General features: G+C 38.8%; 1 protein-coding gene across 3 annotated transcripts in view; it reads right to left on the bottom strand.

Moving 5' to 3' along the window:
• Positions 1 to 1,252: 1,252 nt before the first annotated feature.
• Positions 1,253 to 21,545, bottom strand: part of ipmkb (inositol polyphosphate multikinase b) — a 113,744-nt gene continuing 93,451 nt past the window's right edge. Inside the window, exons 6-7 of one of the 3 annotated variants that reach the window (XR_011345561.1) lie at positions 5,556 to 6,590; positions 1,253 to 2,878 (exon numbers count right to left, since the gene is read on the bottom strand). Coding sequence is in view for 1 of the 3 variants with exons in the window: in XM_069900685.1 (XP_069756786.1) it covers positions 5,962 to 6,590 (629 nt within the window). In the remaining 2 variants the exon portion in view is untranslated. Of the gene's footprint in view, positions 6,591 to 21,545 lie in introns of all 3 variants that reach the window. The other 2 variants (XR_011345560.1, XM_069900685.1) reach the window with 2 other exon arrangements.

The following is a 21,545-nucleotide window of genomic DNA, read 5'->3' on the forward strand; positions in this document are numbered from 1 at the left end:
AACTCAAAGCTTAATGTCTTGTTCTGCCTGCTTAAGAAGTTACTCAACAGCAAACTGAATAGGTCATGATTGATTGGACAGCAAAAGAATTTAAGAAGTGAAACACTGTCACCATTGCAGATGTTGTGATTACAGTAAAAGCACAAAAATGCTGGAGGAAGTTATATAACTGATGCTTCAGGCCCGAGACATTCTCAAGGGTATGAGGTTAAAAAGCAGGCAGGTGTCTGAATTAAAAGACACCTGCCAACTTACAAAAGGTTTTAACTGAATATTGGAGAGGAGGCCAGGAGATTGACTAAGGATTGATTGGAGAGGTGTTGGCTCTGAGAATGCAGAGCTGGGGTGGAAACGGAGAAGAGGGGAGAGAGGGGGAAGAGCGAGAGAGAGACATAGAGAGAAAGAAAGAACTAAGCAATTACTAATGGAAACTGGAGAAGTTGACGTCAATGCCGTTCTGCTGGAGGGCTTCTACATGGAATGAGGTGGTGTTCCTCCATTTTGCAGGTGGTCTCAGTCTGGCAATGCACAAGACCATGGACATGAAGGTCGGCAAGGGAGTGGGTTGAGGAACTGAAACAGGTGACCATGGGAGATCCCCACCATTGCAGTAAACAAAATTTAAGAATGCTGTTAGAAACATAGTTTTCCTGAGCTCATGATGCAGGATTAAATTAAAATTAGACATACAGCCCTGTAACAAGCCAATTCGTCCCTATAAGTCTGTTTCGCCCAAGTTACACCCCATTAACCTATACCCCGGTATGTTTTTGAAGGGTGAGAGGAAACCAGAGCCCCCTGAAAATACCCATGCAGACACGGGGAGAATGTACAAATTCCTTATAGACAGTGAAGGATTCGAACCCAAGTCCAGTCCTGATCACTGGTGCTATAAAGGCATTACGCTAACCGCTACGCCAACCGTGCCACCCATCAGGGCTTTGTTCTGACTTAAGCAAATAATCCACACTAAAATACTGTGGAAACTATTCTGATATGTAATCAACACAAATGAAAACCACAATAGTTGTTCACAACGTACAAGTAAAATAATAGTCATTTTGGCACTTAACCACTAGTATCCAGAGCACTTCTTTCACATTATAGTTAGTAAAGAGAATGTCTGGTGTAAATAAAGCTATGCAAACTAATGAGCAAAAATCAGGCCAGAGCACAGCTTTCAGAATTCTCTTCAAGCGAATTTTCCATTTGATTGTACCAGTTAGATGCGATAGATGACAAATTCAAGACATTATTTACAGAAAGTTTATTAGTAATTCAATTTCTGCCAAATATACAGCTATGTAATTTATCTAAATATCTTTTCATATTAAATTACAAAATTAAGCAATCTTTCAGTTAGTACTTTTGATTCCTCTGTAAAATAGCACCCATTACATCAGCAATTACCCCTGCATTCCATCTGTAGCTAAACAAATTGTGCATATAACTCACAATCAAAACAAAGATATATTAGAAGAGAGATTAGTCAGACTGAGATACATTATGCATGATTGATTATAAATAACCACAGTAAATAAATGTGCATCAGCTGCTTTTCTGATACTTTCGTACTAGTTCCAGCATCATTTCCCAAATTACTAAAGTGTCTGCGTGCACGCTCAAGAAAAGGGGGTAATATTACCACTTGTTGGCCCAACTCAGCTGCAGTTAAAATTTTGCTTAATTTCAAACTGAAGGAACATCTTTTCTAAATGCTCATTAAAATTCAAGCCAGTGCTTTTTTAAAAAATAACTAAGTACACTGGAAATTACTACATAAATTTTGCATTAACATACACATTTTTTTGAGCATTTGAAAAATTTAATATTCATGTAATAGCTGACCTAATTAACAAAGAATGGCAATTATATTGTGTTCAAATTTAATGTCCAGTCTCAGAGAGGCCAATGTGTAGAACAAAACTTATGTTCATTTCACACGACAGTAAATTCCTAATTTTATTGGAACTGCAGTGGAAAGAAGATGTCACCCACAACTTGGCTCTCACACCCACTGATCCCATTAAGGTTGCGCTTTGAACTCTGTGATTAAATTGAAGCAATTTAACTCAACAACCTCGTTTCACATTTCCCTCTTTCACTGCAAAAGGCCACAGGTTGAGCAGAAATTAAACTGGTCTGGTTCATGTATCGTTCTCGATTTGACATCATGCTTCACTACAAAAGAGAAGTATGCACTAATAAAAGAAATGGCCACCCATCTTCATCTCAGTCCTCTTTGAGTACAATGAAAAGTGAATGGAGTTTCAGTGTAAATTCTTCCACTGTGGAAAAAGTCACATTTGTATTCAATATTGGTTTAAACAAAAATACGACGCTGTATATGAAACAGTACAATAAGCATTGAATAATTTGAACAGGGACTATAAGAATAAGGCTAATTGATCGTTTGAGTTAATTTCACAAAATAACAAGAAATTTTAAGGTATTTTAAATGAAACTTCAATGTAGCTAATCAAATTAATCCATATTACCTACGTTTTTATAAAAATTGCATTAATTACTTTTCAAAACACAGAATTTTAACTGATTAATACACATTCTTTTTTAAACAAAAACAAACACATTTCATGATTATAATTTCTTCAGAACTCTGTATCTTGAAAGAATATAAAATAATTCCATTTTATTCACTGAAATGTTGCCTATAATATTAATGACACTGAAGGAATTACTCACAGGACAATGCAAGAGTGTTGATTCAACGACTGGCGATGTTCACACTTGATAAAGCTTTTCTACCATGACATCGGTTGAAGCTATAAATATGAGAGTGCCACATGCAGAAATTCCAGCATAGCAGGAGCCACTGAGGAGCATGTTGTGACCTCAACTGTTCAAATATTTTGGTCTTCTGTAAATGGCAAAAAAGCCTTTAAAAAGATGTTTTGCTCGCTGCAGGGAAGTTTCTGTGAGGAGGGTTCAATTGTTTTTTTGATCTGAGAGCAAAGTGATATTGAGCTCATGGATGCTAAGTAAGAAAAACTTTTTTTTAAAAAAGATGTGTATTCTAGCAAATGTAGATTTGTATTGTAATCACAAGAAGCAGCCACAAAAATCCTATACTTAAAATCTTCAAAGTAAAAGGTAATATGGATTACAAAATCCTCATTCACATAAAATATACCACATCCATCGTAGTAGTAAAATTTCAGTAGTTGGTGGTATTTCCAGATAATCCTATGTAAATTTAGAGGTTGCATTGCATGATTGATTCCAATAAAATTCATAACCAAAAATACAAGGGCTTAAAACAATTTAATCTGAGAGAATGAGAATGTTTTCTGACATGTGATTACACATTTCCTATACTTCCTATACCTTTAACCCAAAGGAGGAAAAGACAGTGATATTACTTGCATAACAAACCAATATGAGATGATTAAAAATGAAAAAACTATATTCCTAAAGATGAAAGAGTAACAGAAAGACCAACTCTACCAGCTAATACTGGTACTGGTTTACTGAACTCTTTCTTCACCTATCTATCTCCATGACCATGTTAATTCAATCAGCTTTAAATGTATTTGAAATCATAATTCTAAACTATAATAAAATGAATTCAAGATATAAAACAGAGGTCGGCAAATGATCAATTTTAAAATCAAGACAACTAATTCAGATGATGTTTCCTTTTAAACAGAATTGAAAAAGATATTTAAAAGTCTATTTTTGGAAAAAAAAATGCTTGAAACTCATCCAGCAGGTTTTCCTAAAGGATCAATCTAAAGATGATTTTTTTTTTCACAATTCACCAAAGCCTGTACAAGCCTGTACCTAGCAAATTCTGGACTACAATTGGTGAATGAATAGTAGGAAGTTGGGAAGGGGGGTGGTGAAAGTCAACAGAAAATTATTATATTTTTTTAAATCAGTGGAGGAGAAAGGTAACAAGTAAAACTTGCTGATATTCCCAATACAGCATCAAGTAGCAGCATTTCTTATATTCAACTGATTGGAGAAAGAAAGACATGAAATGTTATTTTTTTTTTAAACAAAAAAAACCCTGCCGTATCTATTTTCTCACTCAATTTTGATGCCCATTGTCGGTCAGAGGTATGTACCACTCTAAGAGTGTCTTGCTCTGTCTCAATTAGAAAATAATTAATAGTGTGGATGATTTGATCTTAAAGACAAAAATAAGCCAAGAATTAATTATTTTGAAGCCTGCATAAATAGTCAATAGGTCAAAGGGATGTAGAATGTTCTATAAGAAATGTACAGCTGAATTATGTAAACCTCTGTTAACAAACATACAAAAACGCGTAGTTTACAATTAAAAAATATTTCAGAAATAACTGTTTTTAGAAAAAGCACACATTATTTGGTAAATACATTTAAATGATGAACATAATCTCCACATGCATTAATCACTTGTACCACATTTCACTCCACAACCATATTTAATGTCACAAAATTCACCCCATGAACCCTGGCAAAGTGATAACAATTAAAATCATTAAAGAAAACTTTTAAAAATATATTGATAGTTTATGGGTCTGTGCAAATGTAAACTGTAAATGAAAGGAACCCAATGTTTCAATATCTAGTGCATTTTACAAAAACCTGTTTGCATTTTAGTGCCTGTGTGTTATATCTTGAACAGTGCCAAGAATTGAGCTTTTTTTTGGATCTGTTTAAACATCAAATTTTTCCCATCATCCAATTGTAAATATTGAAATTAAGCAAACCATACATTTATTAAGGATGAGGGGTATCTTATTGAAGTAACAAGTCAGTTATGAGTACATAAATATTCTGTGCAAGTGCAGTTGCTTGTTCCCTTAAAGACAAGTCAAAGAGACATTTAGTCACTGATTCCTATAGTTAGTGTTCATGTCTTGGAAGTTATTAAACACATGGTTGGCCCAACACAACTTGTCCCAATATGCCAGTTTTATAAAGTTTTATGGAGGTTAATGAGAGGAAATCAAATCAGTAACTTGGTGAACAATGCTCAGAATATAACTTTGGAAATAATTCACTGGATAAAGCACATCTAGTACATAGCAAATAGAACAAGTCAAAGCATGCTTATTTTGAAGGGAAACAAGCATTTGGACAATGACACCTAAAACTCTGATTAAAATTTTGGTGGAGTATTTTTTTTAAGTTACAAGCTGAACTTCAACACGAGGCTTGTAGATGGATGGACTGCACCACAAAGTATTCTGTCTCCTCCCTCATTTTAGCTTCTGAACTACCAATAGATTTTTTTTAAAGAAAAGGAAAGCAGTTTAAAATGGATCTGCTTAACATGCATGTGTTGCTTGATTCAGCAGAAAATCTTAGCCTATGGGTAACCAGGTGATTCACTGGTGATATTTTGAACTAGCTTTCATTACATTCATAAATTAACAAGCCATTGCAATACATGGATTTTAGCTAAATGCATCAGAGACCATTGACATGTTCTATTAGACATTTTATACAAATTGCAGGAATTCAACTGTAAAAAAAAATGCTAGTAAAATACACATCTCCAGAAAAATGGCAACAACATCCCCAAAACAATTGCAAGTCTGACTAACCTGGTCTTCACTGAAGATAGAATTATTCCATAGGCACAAATTCCATGCCTAGGATTGGCAGGCAGTTGGTTACATATCTGAAAATCCAATTACCACTGAAGTCTGTAAGTTTGTTACAAACAGCGGGAACTCAAATTTCCTTGTCAGTAGTTACTAGGCTTGAGCTGCCCTCTGCAGGTATTTGGACCTGTTTCAGTGGTTGTCAATGACGAGTTGGTCAATTTTCCTGAGCTATTATAAACATCAAATCAATCACAAGAAGTACTGCACAGTGAAAAAAAGCATACAGTACACCTGGAATCACATTATAAACACAAAATGATGGATTAGAACTTGTGCAGAAAGCATTACAACTCCCCCCACATTTATTTCCTTGCCAAAATCCACCCACCAAAAATTTTAAAAATTAATCATCCAGCATATTTTTCAATACACTGATTAAGTGTTTCAGCCCATATATATACTCCTCATCTTTCGTGTTGCTTGGAAACACATGTGCAAAGTCTATCATTCTAACAGCAACCTCTGGAGGCTTTGGAAGCATGCTGGATGTCTGAATGAAATTCTTCTCCAATTGTTTTATTTCATTGCCATTTGGCTGACCGGGTGAAATAAGAGAAAAGCATTTGCATATGCTATGGTCTTGATCCATATTCTTCAGATGCAGTGGCACATGTTGATGTGCCCTGAAGCAATCCTTCCTGTGCAGTGCGTACATATTGGAGAGGCTTTGACCAACTGAGGCTTCCATCATTCCATTCTCAGTAGAGCCCATCACATGAATGTTGTTGTTGTATTCCATCAATTCTCCAGTTCGCCTGATACCCTTTGGTGCTGTTGGTTTGTGCGGCATCTGACTGTCACCTGTTGCTGTCAGCTCAGACGATCCCTCATACACAAACAATAAGGAGCTTGCATAGAAACAGAGCTTACTTTGTCTCTCAAACCACTGCAATATCTTTTCAATCTCTTGAATACTTGAAGTCACAGCATCTTTTCTCAAATAGCTTCCGTTGTGGAAGAATTTCGACAGACCTAAAAAGACAGGCAGAACATAATCCTTGTAGGAAAACGTTGAGTGTCCACATCAAAATCTACATTCAATTATAATACTTTAAATTGAAAACCAATTTAAAAAGGAAATCTATATTTCCACAGAATGGACATTGTGACAATAATGCGTGCAAGCATTCATATCAACAACCTTGCAAAGATAAATAAATATAGTGCACGAGAAGTCAAAGTAAGGCAGTGTCTTTGGTTCATTTATTATTCAGGAATCTGACGGTAGTGGGGAAGAGCCTGCTGGGTGCTCGTCTTTAGGCTCCTGTACCTTTTGAGGAAAAAAAGGGAATTTAAAGGCCAAGATCTCTATCTTGTCACAAAACGCATGGTCTATTGGTCCGCAGTGACCCTTACCCTCCTGCATACTTTCAAGTTGCAATTCCAAAGGAAGCGAGAGATAGAGACAGAGACAGCTATGACAGGGAGTGCGGGCCTTTACAGCCTACAAAGTGAAAGCAAACACCACAGATGGCCGTGATGCTTCATTACCCGATGAGCTGAACACCTTCTATGCCCGCTTTGAGGAGAACCTAACAGTGCCTATGAGAATAACTGCAAAGGCTGAAGATCTTGTGATATTTGTCTCTGAGGCCAATGTCTGGACATTATTCAACATTCGCAAGGCATTCGGCCCTGACGGCATACATGGAAGGCTACTGAAAATCTGTGCCAACTTACTAGCCGGTGTGTTCACCGACATTTTCAATCTCTCACTGCTTCAGTGGTTCCCATCTGCTTCAAAAGGGAATCAATCATCCAGTGCCATGAAGAGCAAAGTGAGCTGCCTTGATGATCATTGCCGAGTAGCCCTAACTTCTACTGTGATTAAATGCTTTCAGAAGTTGGTCATGGTCAGAATTAACATGTACCTAAGCAAAGGACTGGACTCACTGGAAGTTGCCTTATTGTCACAATGGCTCCACAGCAGATGCCTCTCCACTCAGCTCAGGATCACCTAAAAAAACAGCAACTCATATATACAGCTCTGCCCTTCATCGACTACAGCTCAGTCTTTAACATCAGTATTCCCTCAGTGCTGGTCAACAATCTTTAAATCCTGGACATCTGCACCCCCACCCCTGCAACTGGATCCTTGACTTCCTCATCGAAAGACTACAGTCAGTACGAATTGGAAACAAAGTCGCCTTCTCACTGACTATCAGCACAGGCCCACCTCAAGGATGCGCGCTTAGCCCACTGCTCTACTCACTACACACCCATGGCTCTGTGGACAGGCACAATTCCAATTCTATCTATAAATTTGCCACAAACAGCAATGAGAAAGCATACAGGATAGATCAGCTCATTGAGTGGTGTCACACCAATAATCTCGTGCTCAACATCAGTAAAACCAAGGATATAATTGTGGATTTCAGGAGGAAGTTGGGAAAACACGAATTTGTCCTCATCGAGGACTCAATAATGGAGAGGGTAAAGACCTTCGAATTCCTGGGTGTCAACATCTCTGAGGATCTGTCCTGGAGTTTCCACGTCGATGCAATCACGAAGAAGGCTCACCAGCGGCTATAGTTTGTGAGGTGTTTCAGGAGATTCGCTGTGTCACCGAAGACCCTTGAAAATTTCTACAGGTGTACCATGGAGAGCATTCTGGCTAGTTACATCACTGTCTGGTAGAGGTGCTAACACTCAGGACAAGAAAAAAAAAACTCAAGTGGGTTGCTATCTCGGTCTACGACATCATAGGCACCAGATTTCACTCCATTGAGGACATCTATCTACAAGAGGCGGTGTCTTAAGAGAGCAGCCTCAATTCTCGAGGACCCCCACCACTCAGGCCATTTCCTCTTCACTCTGCTACCATCTTGAAAAAGGTACAGGAACCTGAAGATGAGCACTCAGCGGCACAAGGACAGCTTCTTTCATGCTGGCATCAGATTCCTGAATGACCTATAAACCAAAGACTTTGAATTTACATGCACTATATTTATTTATTTTTGTACGGTGGTTTTGTGACGTTGGCACAAAACAAGAAGTCTTGAGACTTGTTCATGACAATTCTGATTCCAACAATACATAGAATGTCAAAATTGGGCATCTGAAAGCACTGGAAAACCAGGACCATCAAAGTTTCTAATAAATCCTCCAAATTCACTGGAAGGAAAAGCAAACTACTGTAATGTTAGCATCCTCTCCCAAACCTATGAACCCAGCATTTTGTTATTTTCAGTCAGCCACACTGGGCACGCCACATTATTTGCAAGCACCCCACCAAACTCTGCCATGATAGCAAAATGCCAGAGAACCAGAGAAAAAAAAGTGATAATATTCCGAAGTCTCCTTAACATTTACATTTAAGTCCTGGGAATTTCTGTCCATGATTACTCAGAGTAGAGAAGGAATATTCACCATGCTACTGTAAAACTCAAACCCATTCAGTGGTAGAGAGAGAAGCCCTGCAAAGAGAGCACACTGGCTCACAAATCAACAAATAAATATCCCCCGTCCCATCTTAGGGCGAATCTATGGTTCCCACTTTGGCCTCATTAGCTACCTCAGAACCTACAAAACTAGAGTAGAAGCAAGTCATCCTCGACTTCAATGGGTTGCCCAGGAAGCAAGCAGTAGAACGTTAAATCAACAGGAAAGGAGAGCAAACCAGTCAGAAAAAGTCTCACATTAGCTTGTAATCACAGAATCACCCAATGCTTTTTGCTGCCAAAGATGACCTTGTAACATTTAACTTACTCTAAAGCGCGACAAAGAACAATCAAAAGATAATAGCATCTTTGACTTGTATCGATTAAAAACAGGCCTATTCGAGTCCATGACAACCTTCTAAGCCTATATATAATAATCCAACATGAACTACCATTAATTTGAAATACACTGTACCTCTATGCCTTGCTCATTAAAGCATCTGTCCTGATTCCTGAGTGTTGATACTGTTCCTACTTCCACCACCTCATCTCCAGCAGCTCAATCCAGATACCCAATTACCCTTTGCATGAATTTTTCCTGTAAATCCCTTTTAAACCTCCTGCCTCTTACATAATACCCATGAGCTCTAGTTTTAGACCATTTCCTCTATCTATGCCTCTAAGCTCCAGGGAAAACAGTCCCAAACAATCTGATTTCTCCTTATAACACGAGTTTTGCAACATCTAACTTGATGAAATCACTCAGTGCAGCCTTCCCATGCTTTTGAACAACTATGAACAGTCATCCTTGTTTTTACCCAGTGCCAAGGATGAAGAAGGCAAGCGGACAATATGCCTTCCTCATCACCAAGACTCCCTCTCTGTGTTTCCATTTTTAGGGAACTATGTACTTGTAGGTATCAGTGCTGCATAATTGCTTGGCAAAAGGAGGTGTAAGGCGATACCTCTGTCCAATAGCCTACAAATCACCCTTGGGCAAGGTCTAGTACCCTATTTGGCCCCTCAATCAGGTTCACATGAAGCCATGGATTGCATATGGTGGATGGTTTTTTACAAGCAGATTCTACAAATTGGAATTTATGATTTCAAAACTAAAAACGCCGGGCACATGAATCTGCTGATCAATGGCAAGGGTTACCCGTATGGACACTGCAACTGAAGAAGGCAACGGGATACCACTTCAGTATTCTTCCCTTGAATAATCATGAACTCAACATCAACTACGGTCTCAGCTCAAAGATGGAGGCTTCACTGAAGGAGAACAGGGGAGGCAACAAAGATCATGATGGATGGAGAGACATGATCACCCACGCCTAACGGCAAGGCACCTGAATGAATGATGTACTTATGGAAGTTACAACACATTAAGGGTGAAATCACCAAAAGCAACTGAGAAAAAATGTACAACTAGAGATCCCAGACAGACTGTCTATAGCCAAAGTTGCCCAAGAGAAAGGGAGAAACATAGCCAGAAAGAGGATGCTACCCACAGTAACAGATGTTGGTAGCTAAATTATAATCTATTAGAAATTAACACTATGCTAACAGGACCAGCCAATTAACATAGGCCACAATAAAACTAAGGTGTGACTGGTCACCTTGATTACAGAGCATGCAAATAAAGAATTGAATAACTTGCAATTACTATTGGTTACTCATGCTTGCAAGTTGTATTATGCTTGGCAAATTTCAATGCCAAGGAATTTTGAAAACATGAAGTTTCTACTGGAGAAAAGTCTGTATATAAAACAAATACAATCTGCTTGGAATTCTCCAGAGCATTTTGGTAACTGAGGCCATGCTGCTTTCCTTGTGCGCAAGTACAGTGTGACTGGGACCGAGTGTTAGTTGTTAAGAGTTTTGTTGTTCAGTGCCTAACCAAATTCATGCACCTCAAAGTCTCACTATTTTACAACACTCTCCAGAGCTACTCTATTCACTGCATTTGTCCTGCCCAAGTTTAACTTCCCAAAGTGTCACATGTTAAATTTCATCTGCTATTCCCGAGCCCATTTTCCCAGATGACCAATATCCTGTAAAAACCTAAGACAACATTCTTCTCTGTCCATTACACAACCCATATTGAAGTCATCTGTAAACCTACTAATGATGTAACTTAGATTCTCATCCGAATCATTAATATAGAGAACAAACCCATCACTGATCCCTGTGGAACAGGCATCCAAATGAGAAACAATCCGCCTCAACCACCCTCTGCTTCTAACACCAAACTAATTTTGTATCATACACAAAGCTCCTAAACTCTTCTGTTATATTGACAACTACATTGGTGCTGCATCCTACATCCATGATAAGCTCATCAACATTATTAACCGTGCAGCCAACTTCCACCCTGATCTCAAATTCACTTAGTCCATCTCTGGTAACTCTCTCCCCTTTCTCATCCTTCTGTCTCTATTTCAGGAGGCAAAATATCCACAGCTATATTTTATAAACCTACAAATCCCACAGTATCTTCCCACCCTATCTTCTGTAAGGATTCTACTTCTTTCAATTCCTCCGTCTCCACTGCATCTGGTCCCAGGACGAAGCCTTCTATTCCAGGACGTCCAAGATGAACTTCTTCACCCACATCTGCCCTGGCTCAATTCTGCATCACCTTCCCCCCATAGACACAATAAGGACAGCGTTCTCCTCAACCTCACCTACCACCCCACCATCTTCCACAGCCAACAATTTTTGAAACTACATCCCATCACGAGACATATCCTCCCCTCTCCACTGTCTATATGGATCACTCTCTCTGCAACTCCCTTGTAGACTCATCCCTTACCTCTAATCACCCCAAGTTTACCATTTTAAATAATTAGATGTCCTATCCACTTCGGTACAACAGGCAAGAATCAAATAGCAAGTGGAAACATGGATTAGTTGACTGTCAATTATAGGTGGAGCCTGCTGTCAGGGTTTGTTCCTTTCCTTCAAGGATTGCTCACATGCAGCTTCCAGAGATTTCGGTTGAGAAGATCATTTGGAGAAAAGTTTTCAATTTACAGTATAGATTATCTGAAATCTGATTTTCTGAAATCGTCAATTATCAAAATTTTTTTAAAATTTTGGAATAAATGAGGATATATGAAACAAATCAGAAATTCTCATTAATCCAAAATATTTTTGGAGCCAAACTGACCAGGGACATAGGGCTGCCAGTGGAAGCACAGACCTCAGGCTCTGGCAGGAGCAGGACGTCAGGCTCCTGGCAAGAGCGCGGACCTCTGGCTCCTGGTGGCGGCCACCATTTTTTGGTGAGAATTAAACATTATTTTAATGCTTAAAAAGGTTTCCCTTGTTGTTTGTGGTTATTTAAAAGTGATTTGCTGTTGCTACTGGGCCATTTTTAAAAAATGACCAGTTCTTCAAAAAAGTTTATCCGAAATAGGCCCGGTCCTGACCATTTTGGATAATCGGAGTTGTACTATATTTTGAAGTCTGTGTGAGGCTAACTGGAAAATCCTTTTGGATTGTTTTTTTCCTGTCCTAAGGCGTCACCTCTGAAGGTCAGGTGGCCGTACGACGACAAACTGCATTTTAAAAGTAATTGGACAAATTGCAACAACTCACACAGAAAATCAGTTTAGGAAAGATGCAATGAAATGTACCCTCCCATCATTACTAACAAGAAAATGCTGTAATTCCACATACAATAAATAAGCAAAACTTGCTCTCAGTAACTCCCAGATGTTTCCCGATTTAAATAGTCAGCCTTTATTACTTTCCTCATTATAAGTATTTCTTGGTTCACGTTGCAACGAGCATTTGCCAATTAAAGCTACATGCAAAAATTTACTACTGGAATAATATTGAATTCAACATCTGCATGTATTTAATTGAAGATGCATCTTCAACACTTGATCTTCAGAAAATAAAGACGTCATTTTCTGTCATTACAAAACTGACACTACTAAATGAAAAGGAAATTTTCCTAAAAGCAGCTAAATCACTGAATGATTTAACTGCAAAAACTTGTATAATGATGGAGTTTAAGGAGTGTATATCTTATTAAACAAATCTACAGATTCACTTATGTGTGAGCATGACTTCACTACAATTCAGTAAAGAAAATGGCATTTTTAAGCTTTCAATTTTTCTTTATTTTTTTTTAATGGCTATCAACTTCAGTAAATCTGCTTTGTTGCTCATTGAGCACCATTTGGCTTCAGAGTTGGGAGGTAAATCAACTCTCTTCTTCTTCTTTGGCTTGGCTTCGCGGACGAAGATTTATGGAGGGGGTAAAAAAGTCCACGTCAGCTGCAGGCTCGTTTGTGGCTGACCAGTCCGATGCGGGACAGGCAGACACGATTGCAGCGGTTGCAAGGGAAAATTGGTTGGTTGGGGTTGGGTGTTGGGTTTTTCCTCCTTTGCCTTTTGTCAGTGAGGTGGGCTCTGCGGTCTTCTTCAAAGGAGGCTGCTGCCCGCCAAACTGTGAGGCGCCAAGATGCACGGTTTGAGGCGTTATCAGCCCACTGGCGGTGGTCAATGTGGCAGGCACCAAGAGATTTCTTTAGGCAGTCCTTGTACCTTTTCTTTGGTGCACCTCTGTCACGGTGGCCAGTGGAGAGCTCGCCATATAATACGATCTTGGGAAGGCGATGGTCCTCCATTCTGGAGACGTGACCCATCCAGCGCAGCTGGATCTTCAGCAGCGTGGACTCGATGCTGTCGACCTCTGCCATCTCGAGTACCTCGACGTTAGGGGTGTGAGCGCTCCAATGGATGTTGAGGATGGAGCGGAGACAACGCTGGTGGAAGCGTTCTAGGAGCCGTAGCTCCACCACCAAATCAACTCTACATATACGCTAAACAGCCTCTTGTTATGAATTGGATCAAAAAACCAGGATGTTGCAAATGTGAAACAAAAATATGAAATGCTGACAGCACCCTGCAGGTCAAACAACATACAGGGAAGGAAACAAAGGACTTCTGATGAAGTGTCCTTAACTTGATGTATTTACTCCATCTTTCTTCTTTGCTATTTGACCTATGCCTTCTTTATAAACATAACCATGCCATTTATTTTCTTTCCTACATAAAAATGAGAGCAGCAACAATCATCAAAGACCCTCACCTCCCAGCAAACATTCTGTTCTCATTGCTGCCATCAGGAAAGAAGTAGAGGTGCCACAAAACTTGCACTGCCAGATTCAGGAACAGCTGCTACCCCTCCACCCCTCCACCATCAGTCTCCTCAATAACAAAGTCAATCAGAGACTCATTTAAGGACTCTTACTTGTGCGCTTTATTGATTTTCTTTTCGACCTCTATGTATTGCACAGTTTGTTTACATTCGTATCTGTAGACAATTCTTTGTTACATGTTTTATGCTGTGTATAGTTTATTTTTTGCACTACCAATTAGTGGTAATTCTGCTGTGCCCGCAGGAAAAAGGAATCTCAGGGTTTTATATGATGTCATGTATGTACTCTGACAATAAATTTGAAATCTGAATCTGAAATAATGCGACGGGAATAAAATCCAGACTTCTCAGATTGTATCCATAGCACATCAAAAACCCAGACTAAGAATACCATGTGAAATACATATGGTCTATTGCTGTCCAGCTCCGATTATACAGGAGAATGCTGAACGTAACTTAGCACTAAAATGCCACCTTCAATTAATACGAATGTATAAATATATGGTGTAGTGAATCTGGCAGCACAGTGGCGTATAGGTGGCACGGTTGGCATAGACGTTAGCGCAACTTCTTCACAGCGCCAGCGATTGGGACCAGGGTTCAAATTCTGCCCTGTCTGTAAGGAGTTTGTATGTCCTCCCCATGTCTGGGTTTTCCCTGGAGGCTCCGGTTTCCTCCCACCCTTCATAATGTACTAAGGGTGTAGATTTATTGGGTGTAAATTGGATGGCACAGACGCATGGGCCAAAATGGCCTGTTACCAGCATGTATGAATAAATTAAGTTTCAAATTATTGCATATCTAGACATTAATTTGTGGGTCACTCCCTAACAAATTTCACGCTTTACCTTTTGATCATAGTACGCCACATTATAGCCAAAAGTTGGAAGTTGTTTAATTTCTGGGAAGCAGAATCCATCACTCCAAAACAAAAACCCTAAATATTTAATAATATGACTTTGTGTAGCAATGAGCCTGCAATCTTTCCCAGCAAATAGAGCAAATTGTTGTAGATGTGGGCCTCTGCATAGTCTGTTTACTTTGGCATTATGGGATCGAAGCTGGACCCTCAGTTAAGTATCACACTAACTATGAATAGGTCTTACCTTCTCGGAGTAAAAGCACAGAAATGCCGGAGGGTCTCAGCAGGTCTCACTGTGTCCACAGGAGGTAAAGATATATAAGCAAAGAAGGGCTCAGGCATGAAATGTGGATTATATATCTTTATCTTTACCAAGAATGCTGCAAGTCCTGCTGAGTCCCTCCAACATTTCTGTGCTTTTACTACATCTTAAAATTTAAATTTTAAATACTTTCGTGCTTCACTCGCGTTCTTGTACACTGCTTCAATTAAACGATAGCTAGGTGTCTTGTCTTGCAGGGAGAAGTCAAAGTAACATTAACAGTGGGTATGTACTAGAAGGCATATAATGCCTTTGGAAAGTAATAAGAAATTCCAAGATTAAAAGTTAACATAGCAATTGGGACAGTATATTACTGTGCCATCAGTGACAATGATTGGCAAAGATGGAAAATGGAGCAGTTGAAAAGCTGCTTGAAGATCACATACAACCAGACAACACCCAAAGGAGAAGGAATACTCATATTATTCGAGTAGACATAAAACATACTTAAGGATTGACCTGTTTCTGTTGTCAGCCCATATCCAAGGGAGAGTTAGGAAAACGGAATATAAAGCTAGATTGTTATCAGATCACTCACCCCTGTTATTGGCAATAGAGCTGGAGGACATCCCACCAAGAACGTATAGATGGAGATTAAACTCCATGCTACTTAAAAGACAGGATTTTAGAGAATTCATTGAGCGCCAAATTAAAATGTACTTTGAAATAAATACGGAATCGGTGAAATATTAATTTATATCATGGGATGCAATGAAAGCCTTCATCAGAGGGCAGATAATAAGTTATGTAACTAAGATGAAGAAGGACTACAATCGGGAAATAGAGCAGCTGGAAAGGGAAATAGTAAGTACAGAAAAAGAACTAGTAACAAGGGAAGATACAACAAAAAGAGGAGAATTGGCGGACAAAAAAATAAAATAAGAAACACTACAAACGTATAAGGTGCAGAAGAACATAATGAAGATAAAGCACAAGTATTATGAGCTAGGAGAAAAAACGCACAAAATACTAGCTTGGCAGCTTAAAACAGAACAAGCTAAAAGAATGGTATTAGCATCAAGGAAAAAGGACAAACAAATTACATATAACCCAACAGAGATCAATGAAAACTTCAAGGAATTTTCTACGAGCAATTATACCGAACTGAGAACGAAGGGAAAGAAGACAAAATAGGTGAGTTTCTAGCAAAAATTGAACTACCGAAATTGCAATAAGAAGAGCAAAACAAATTGATAAAACCATTTGAAATAGAGGAAATACAGGATATATTAAAAAAGCTATCGAACAATAAAACGCCTGGAGAGGACGGTCTCCCAAGAGAATTCTATAAAATATTTAAAGACTTATTAATTCTTCCTCTCTTGGAAGTAATGAACCAGATTGAAGAAACACAAAACATGCCAGATTCATGTAAAACAGCAATAATTACAGTAATACCAAAGACAGGGAAAGATCCACTAACACCAGCATCGTATAGACCAATATCTCTACTTAACTTAGATTATAAGATAATAACAAAACTAATAGCAAACAGATTGGCCGACTGTGTACCAAAAATAGTAAAACTAGATCAAACTGGATTTATTAAGAAAAGATGAACAACGGACAGTATTTGTAATTTCATTAACTTAATCCATGCAGTACAAGGAATAGGACGCCAACAGTGGCAGTTGCTTTAGACACAGAGAAAGTCTTTGGCAGGGTAGAATGGAATTATTTATTCAAAGTACTACAGAGGCTCAACCTACCAGAGAAATATATTAATTGGATTAAAGCATTATACAAGGGACCATTGGCGAAGGTGACAGTAAATGGATATATATCAAACCAAATTAAATTAAACAGGTCAACTAGGCAGGGATGTCCACTATCGCTTTAGCTATAGAACCCTTGGCAGAACTGATGAACAGAAAATAAAAGGGATAAAAATAAAAGAGAAGGAATATAAAATCAATCTATTTGCAGATGACATCATAGTATACTTTACAGAACCAGAATTATCAATAAAAGAATTACATAGAAAATTGAAGGAATTTGGAGAAATATCGGGGTACAAGATCAAAGTAAATAAAAGTGAAGCGACGCCAATGAATAATGTGGATTTCCCACAAAGTTTAAGAAAGAATCACCATTTAAATGGCAAACACAAGCAATCCGATACCTAGGTATTAGGCCATCTATACAAATTAAATTATCAGCCATTAATGAAGAAATTACAAGATGACTTAGAACATTGGAAAGATTTACCACTAACACTGATAGGAAGGGTAAATTGTATTAAAATGACTATCTTCCCAAGGATACAATACCTATTTCAATCGTTACTAATTTCCTTAACAGAGAAATTCTTCAATGAGCTAAAGAAAATAATAAGGAAATTCTTATGGAAAGGGGGGAAACCAAGGATAATGCTAGATAAATTAACAGAATGGTACAAACAAGGGGGCTTACAGCTACCAAACTTTAAGAATTATTATAGAGCAGCGCAATTAAGATATCTATCAGATTTTTATCAAACAAGGAAAAACCAGATTGGACTAGGTTAGAGCTAGATAAAATAGGGGAGAAGGTACCAGAACATATATTTTATAAGTGGGATGAAAAACTGGCACAACATAGAAGTTCACCAGTACTGCACCATCTGCTCAACATTTGGAAGAAGACTCATGTAGAAAGGAAAAAAACAAATTACCAACTACCAAAATTATTATTGACGCAAAATCAACTAATCCCTTTCACAATAGATAACCTTTCCTTTAGAGAATGGGAGAGAAAAGAGATCAAAAGAATAGAAAATTGTTTTTTGGGAAATAATCTATTATCTTTTGAACAAATGAAGTACAAATATGGTATAACTCACGGTACAATGTTTGCATACCACCAACTGAAAACCTACTTAAAGGACAAATTGGAAAGCAGGCTGAGGTTACCAGAAGGAAGCAGCTTTGAATATGTGATTACAAACACAATGATAATTAAAAGATTTATAATAAACATGTACATCAAGCTGCAAGAGAAAGAAAATGATGAAATAAGCTGTAAACCCAAACAAAAGTGGGAACAAGATCTAAACATAAAGATAAAAAATGAAAAATGGAAAAAGCTATGCTCCGGAACTATGAGAAATACAATAAACACGAGGTTACGCATGATACAATATAATTGGTTACACAGGCTATATATCACGCCCCAAAAGTTAAATAAATGGGATCCAACAGTATCAGATAGATGTTTTCGCTGCAAGAAGGAAACGGGGACAACAGTACAAGCAATTTGGGCATGTGAGAAAGTGGAAATGTTTTGGGAAGATCTAAATCAGGTATTAAATAAAATCACAAAAAGCAACATACCAAAAAATAGAGATCTTTCTTCTAAGTAATATAAGAAGTAAAGAATTAGGCCTCAAATTGGATGAAGCACAAAAAAGATTTATTATGATAGCCTTAGCTGTAGCAAAAAAATGTATAATGTCAACCTGGAAATCAGAAGAGAGCCTGAGGGTACAGCAATGGTACATAGAAATGAATAAATGTATTCAATTGGAAAAAATAACATATAATTAAAAAAATAAAGTCACAGTAGTCGAACAAATTTGGGAACCGTACATGGAACACAACAGAGAGGGTCTACTCGGACCTCCACCCCCTAAAATGATAGAATGAGAAGACGACGAAATGAACTGACCCAGTGTGCAAAGTAGATGACACAATTTTCTGGTTTATTTTCATTGTGTGATGACATTGTTAATGGGTTTATTGTATTGTATATGTTGAATGTTTAGTGAGTAGGGAGGGGGGGGTGGGAAGGAGGAAGGGAATGGAGGGGGGGGAAGGGGAGAAAATGACACTGTGTATATTCAAAAGGGAAATATTTGTGTGTATTTTGGTTAATAGTGTGAAAAATAAAAATTTTTTTAAAAAGATCACATACAACCAAAATTGCCCAATCCTCTCTCAAATCGTGAAAATAATAACATCGTGCAATCCTCGGCCCACAGCCACCACTCCAATTTTTCTGCTGTATGCCAATTAGAGAAAAGATGCAACAAAGCATCATGAGAAGCATCTTTCAACAGGGTATGGATAAATTATTCATAATCTTCATTCACCTAATATCATTGTTTGCTATAGAACAGAATGTAGGAACTCTTCACAGATTAATGGTCTGCCTTATCGGTCGCTTAAAATAACTTGCAAGTATTACATGCTCCCAGTTCATTTTCAATTGAGTGGCAAGTTGCAAGTTTGGGAGTTTGACAGCTTGTACTAAATTGGATGCGTCTCAAGAGAGAGGAAGGGGCCCTGGAAAAACCCAGGTGAAGACTCGGAACACAGTTTGCTCATGACCCATTTTAAGAAAGCAGCACTTGAAGAAGCATATTTTGAAGGGATGCTGTGATGAATTTGTCTGATTTCTCCATGTTATAGGACAACGAGTAGGAGCCAATTTCAGGAGACAGCACTTGGCACAGCATCCTTTAAAGGGATACTGTGCTGAAAGTCCTTGTGTGGTGATAGACAATTTATCTGGCTTCTCCATGTTGCAGGGGGAAGGAGTATGTCACTCTGTGACCAAAAAAGGAAAGGTCACTTTGAAAGGGGAATTGTTAGACCCCACCGTGGCTAAAAGAAAAGGACATTTCTTTGGAAGCACCTCGTCGAGGAGTGGTTAACGTCTTCATATCAAATTAAAGCCTGAGTGTCAAAATTGGAATTTCTAAAACCGAACTGTGAACTGCCTTTTGAGAATTATGCCCGAGCTGTAGTGGCTTGGGGTACTCCACACACACCAACACATTCGTGCATAGTTGGGGGTTGAGTAGATAAGCTTAGATAAACTTTGTTAAGCTTAGATAAAACAGAGAAGGTGTTATATTATTGTTAATTAATAATTAAAAACTGTGTGGGCTAATTTATATTGTTCCTGTCTAGTACATAACACCATCAACTCCCAGAAAACGGTATACTGTATTATATATTAAAAACTATATAAAGCATTGCTTGCTTACCTCAAGGGATTTTGAACTTCAGGAGTCACGTGATGCAGTAGTGGCTGGTCGGGTGGAAACAGCCCTCTCCAAAGAAAAAAGTGTGAAAAAACAGAGCTCAATAAACATAAAATACAGGAAGAGAAAGATAAAGTTACAGAGAAGAGACAGAAGATGGCACCCAAAAGAGAAAAAAGTAAGAATAACAGAGAAAAGGGAAGAAGGAAAATCACTGGAGAAGAAAGAAGGCCTACCTGCACGTCAGAGCAGAGAGCCAGTGTGGAGAGGAGCGGCCAATCTCCGGTGTTGGTAAGTTCCCAGAGGAGCGGTGTCCTCCCGACTGGCGGACTTAAAAAATGGCTCTCAGAGCCAAGAGGTGCGCAGTATGCAAGTAAAAGAAAAGTCAACGCCGATGGGAGGGGGACTCAGCTGAGGAGTGGCCAGCTACAGAGGGGCCAGCTGAGAGACATTTGGCTGGGGTAAGTAAAGAAGAAAGAAGAAAAGAAGAATGGTGAGAAAGAGAACGAAGGGCGGGAAGAGGATGAGCGGCAACGGGGCGACCGGCAGGGGGACGACCTGTGGCAGGAGACCCAACAGCGGGTCAGCCTGCAGCAGGGGGCCCAGCAGCGGGTCAACCTGCAACAGGGGGTCCAGCAGTGGGTCAACCTGCAACAGGGGGCCCAGCAGCAGGTCGACCTGCAACGGGAGGCCCAGCAGCGAGTCGACCTGCAACGGGAGGCCCAGCAGCGGGTCGACCTGCAACGGGAGGCCCAGCAGCGGGTCAACCTACAGCAGGAGGCCCAACAACAGGAGACACACCAGCTGGAGGCACAGCAAGGATACAGAAGCAGCTCATCAGAGAGGATGAAGATACACAGATACAGAGAGAAGAAGATGACACAGACATAGATATAGACACAGAAGAAGAGGAGGAAGAAGACCAAGAATTTCAAAGGAAAGAAGAAGGTAAAATAGGACAAATGAGGTCATTAAAAGAATGGCTATCATTAGAATTTAGTTCAATCAAAAGAAAAATGAAAAGAGCTGGAGACAGAATGCAAAGCTTAGAGTTGGTCATGCCTGAAATAGGGAAAAGAATAGAAAATGTGGAGGAACGAGAAGCTGCTGTAGAAATGGAGATAAATGATTTAAGAGGGAAGTTGGAAGAGAGCGGAAAAAAATTAAAGAGACAAAAGATTTATTGTCACAAAAAATTGACGTATTGGAAAACTACAGTAG

The sequence above is a fragment of the Narcine bancroftii genome, chromosome 10 (assembly GCF_036971445.1).
Source record: "Narcine bancroftii isolate sNarBan1 chromosome 10, sNarBan1.hap1, whole genome shotgun sequence".
Taxonomy (NCBI): domain Eukaryota; kingdom Metazoa; phylum Chordata; class Chondrichthyes; order Torpediniformes; family Narcinidae; genus Narcine; species Narcine bancroftii.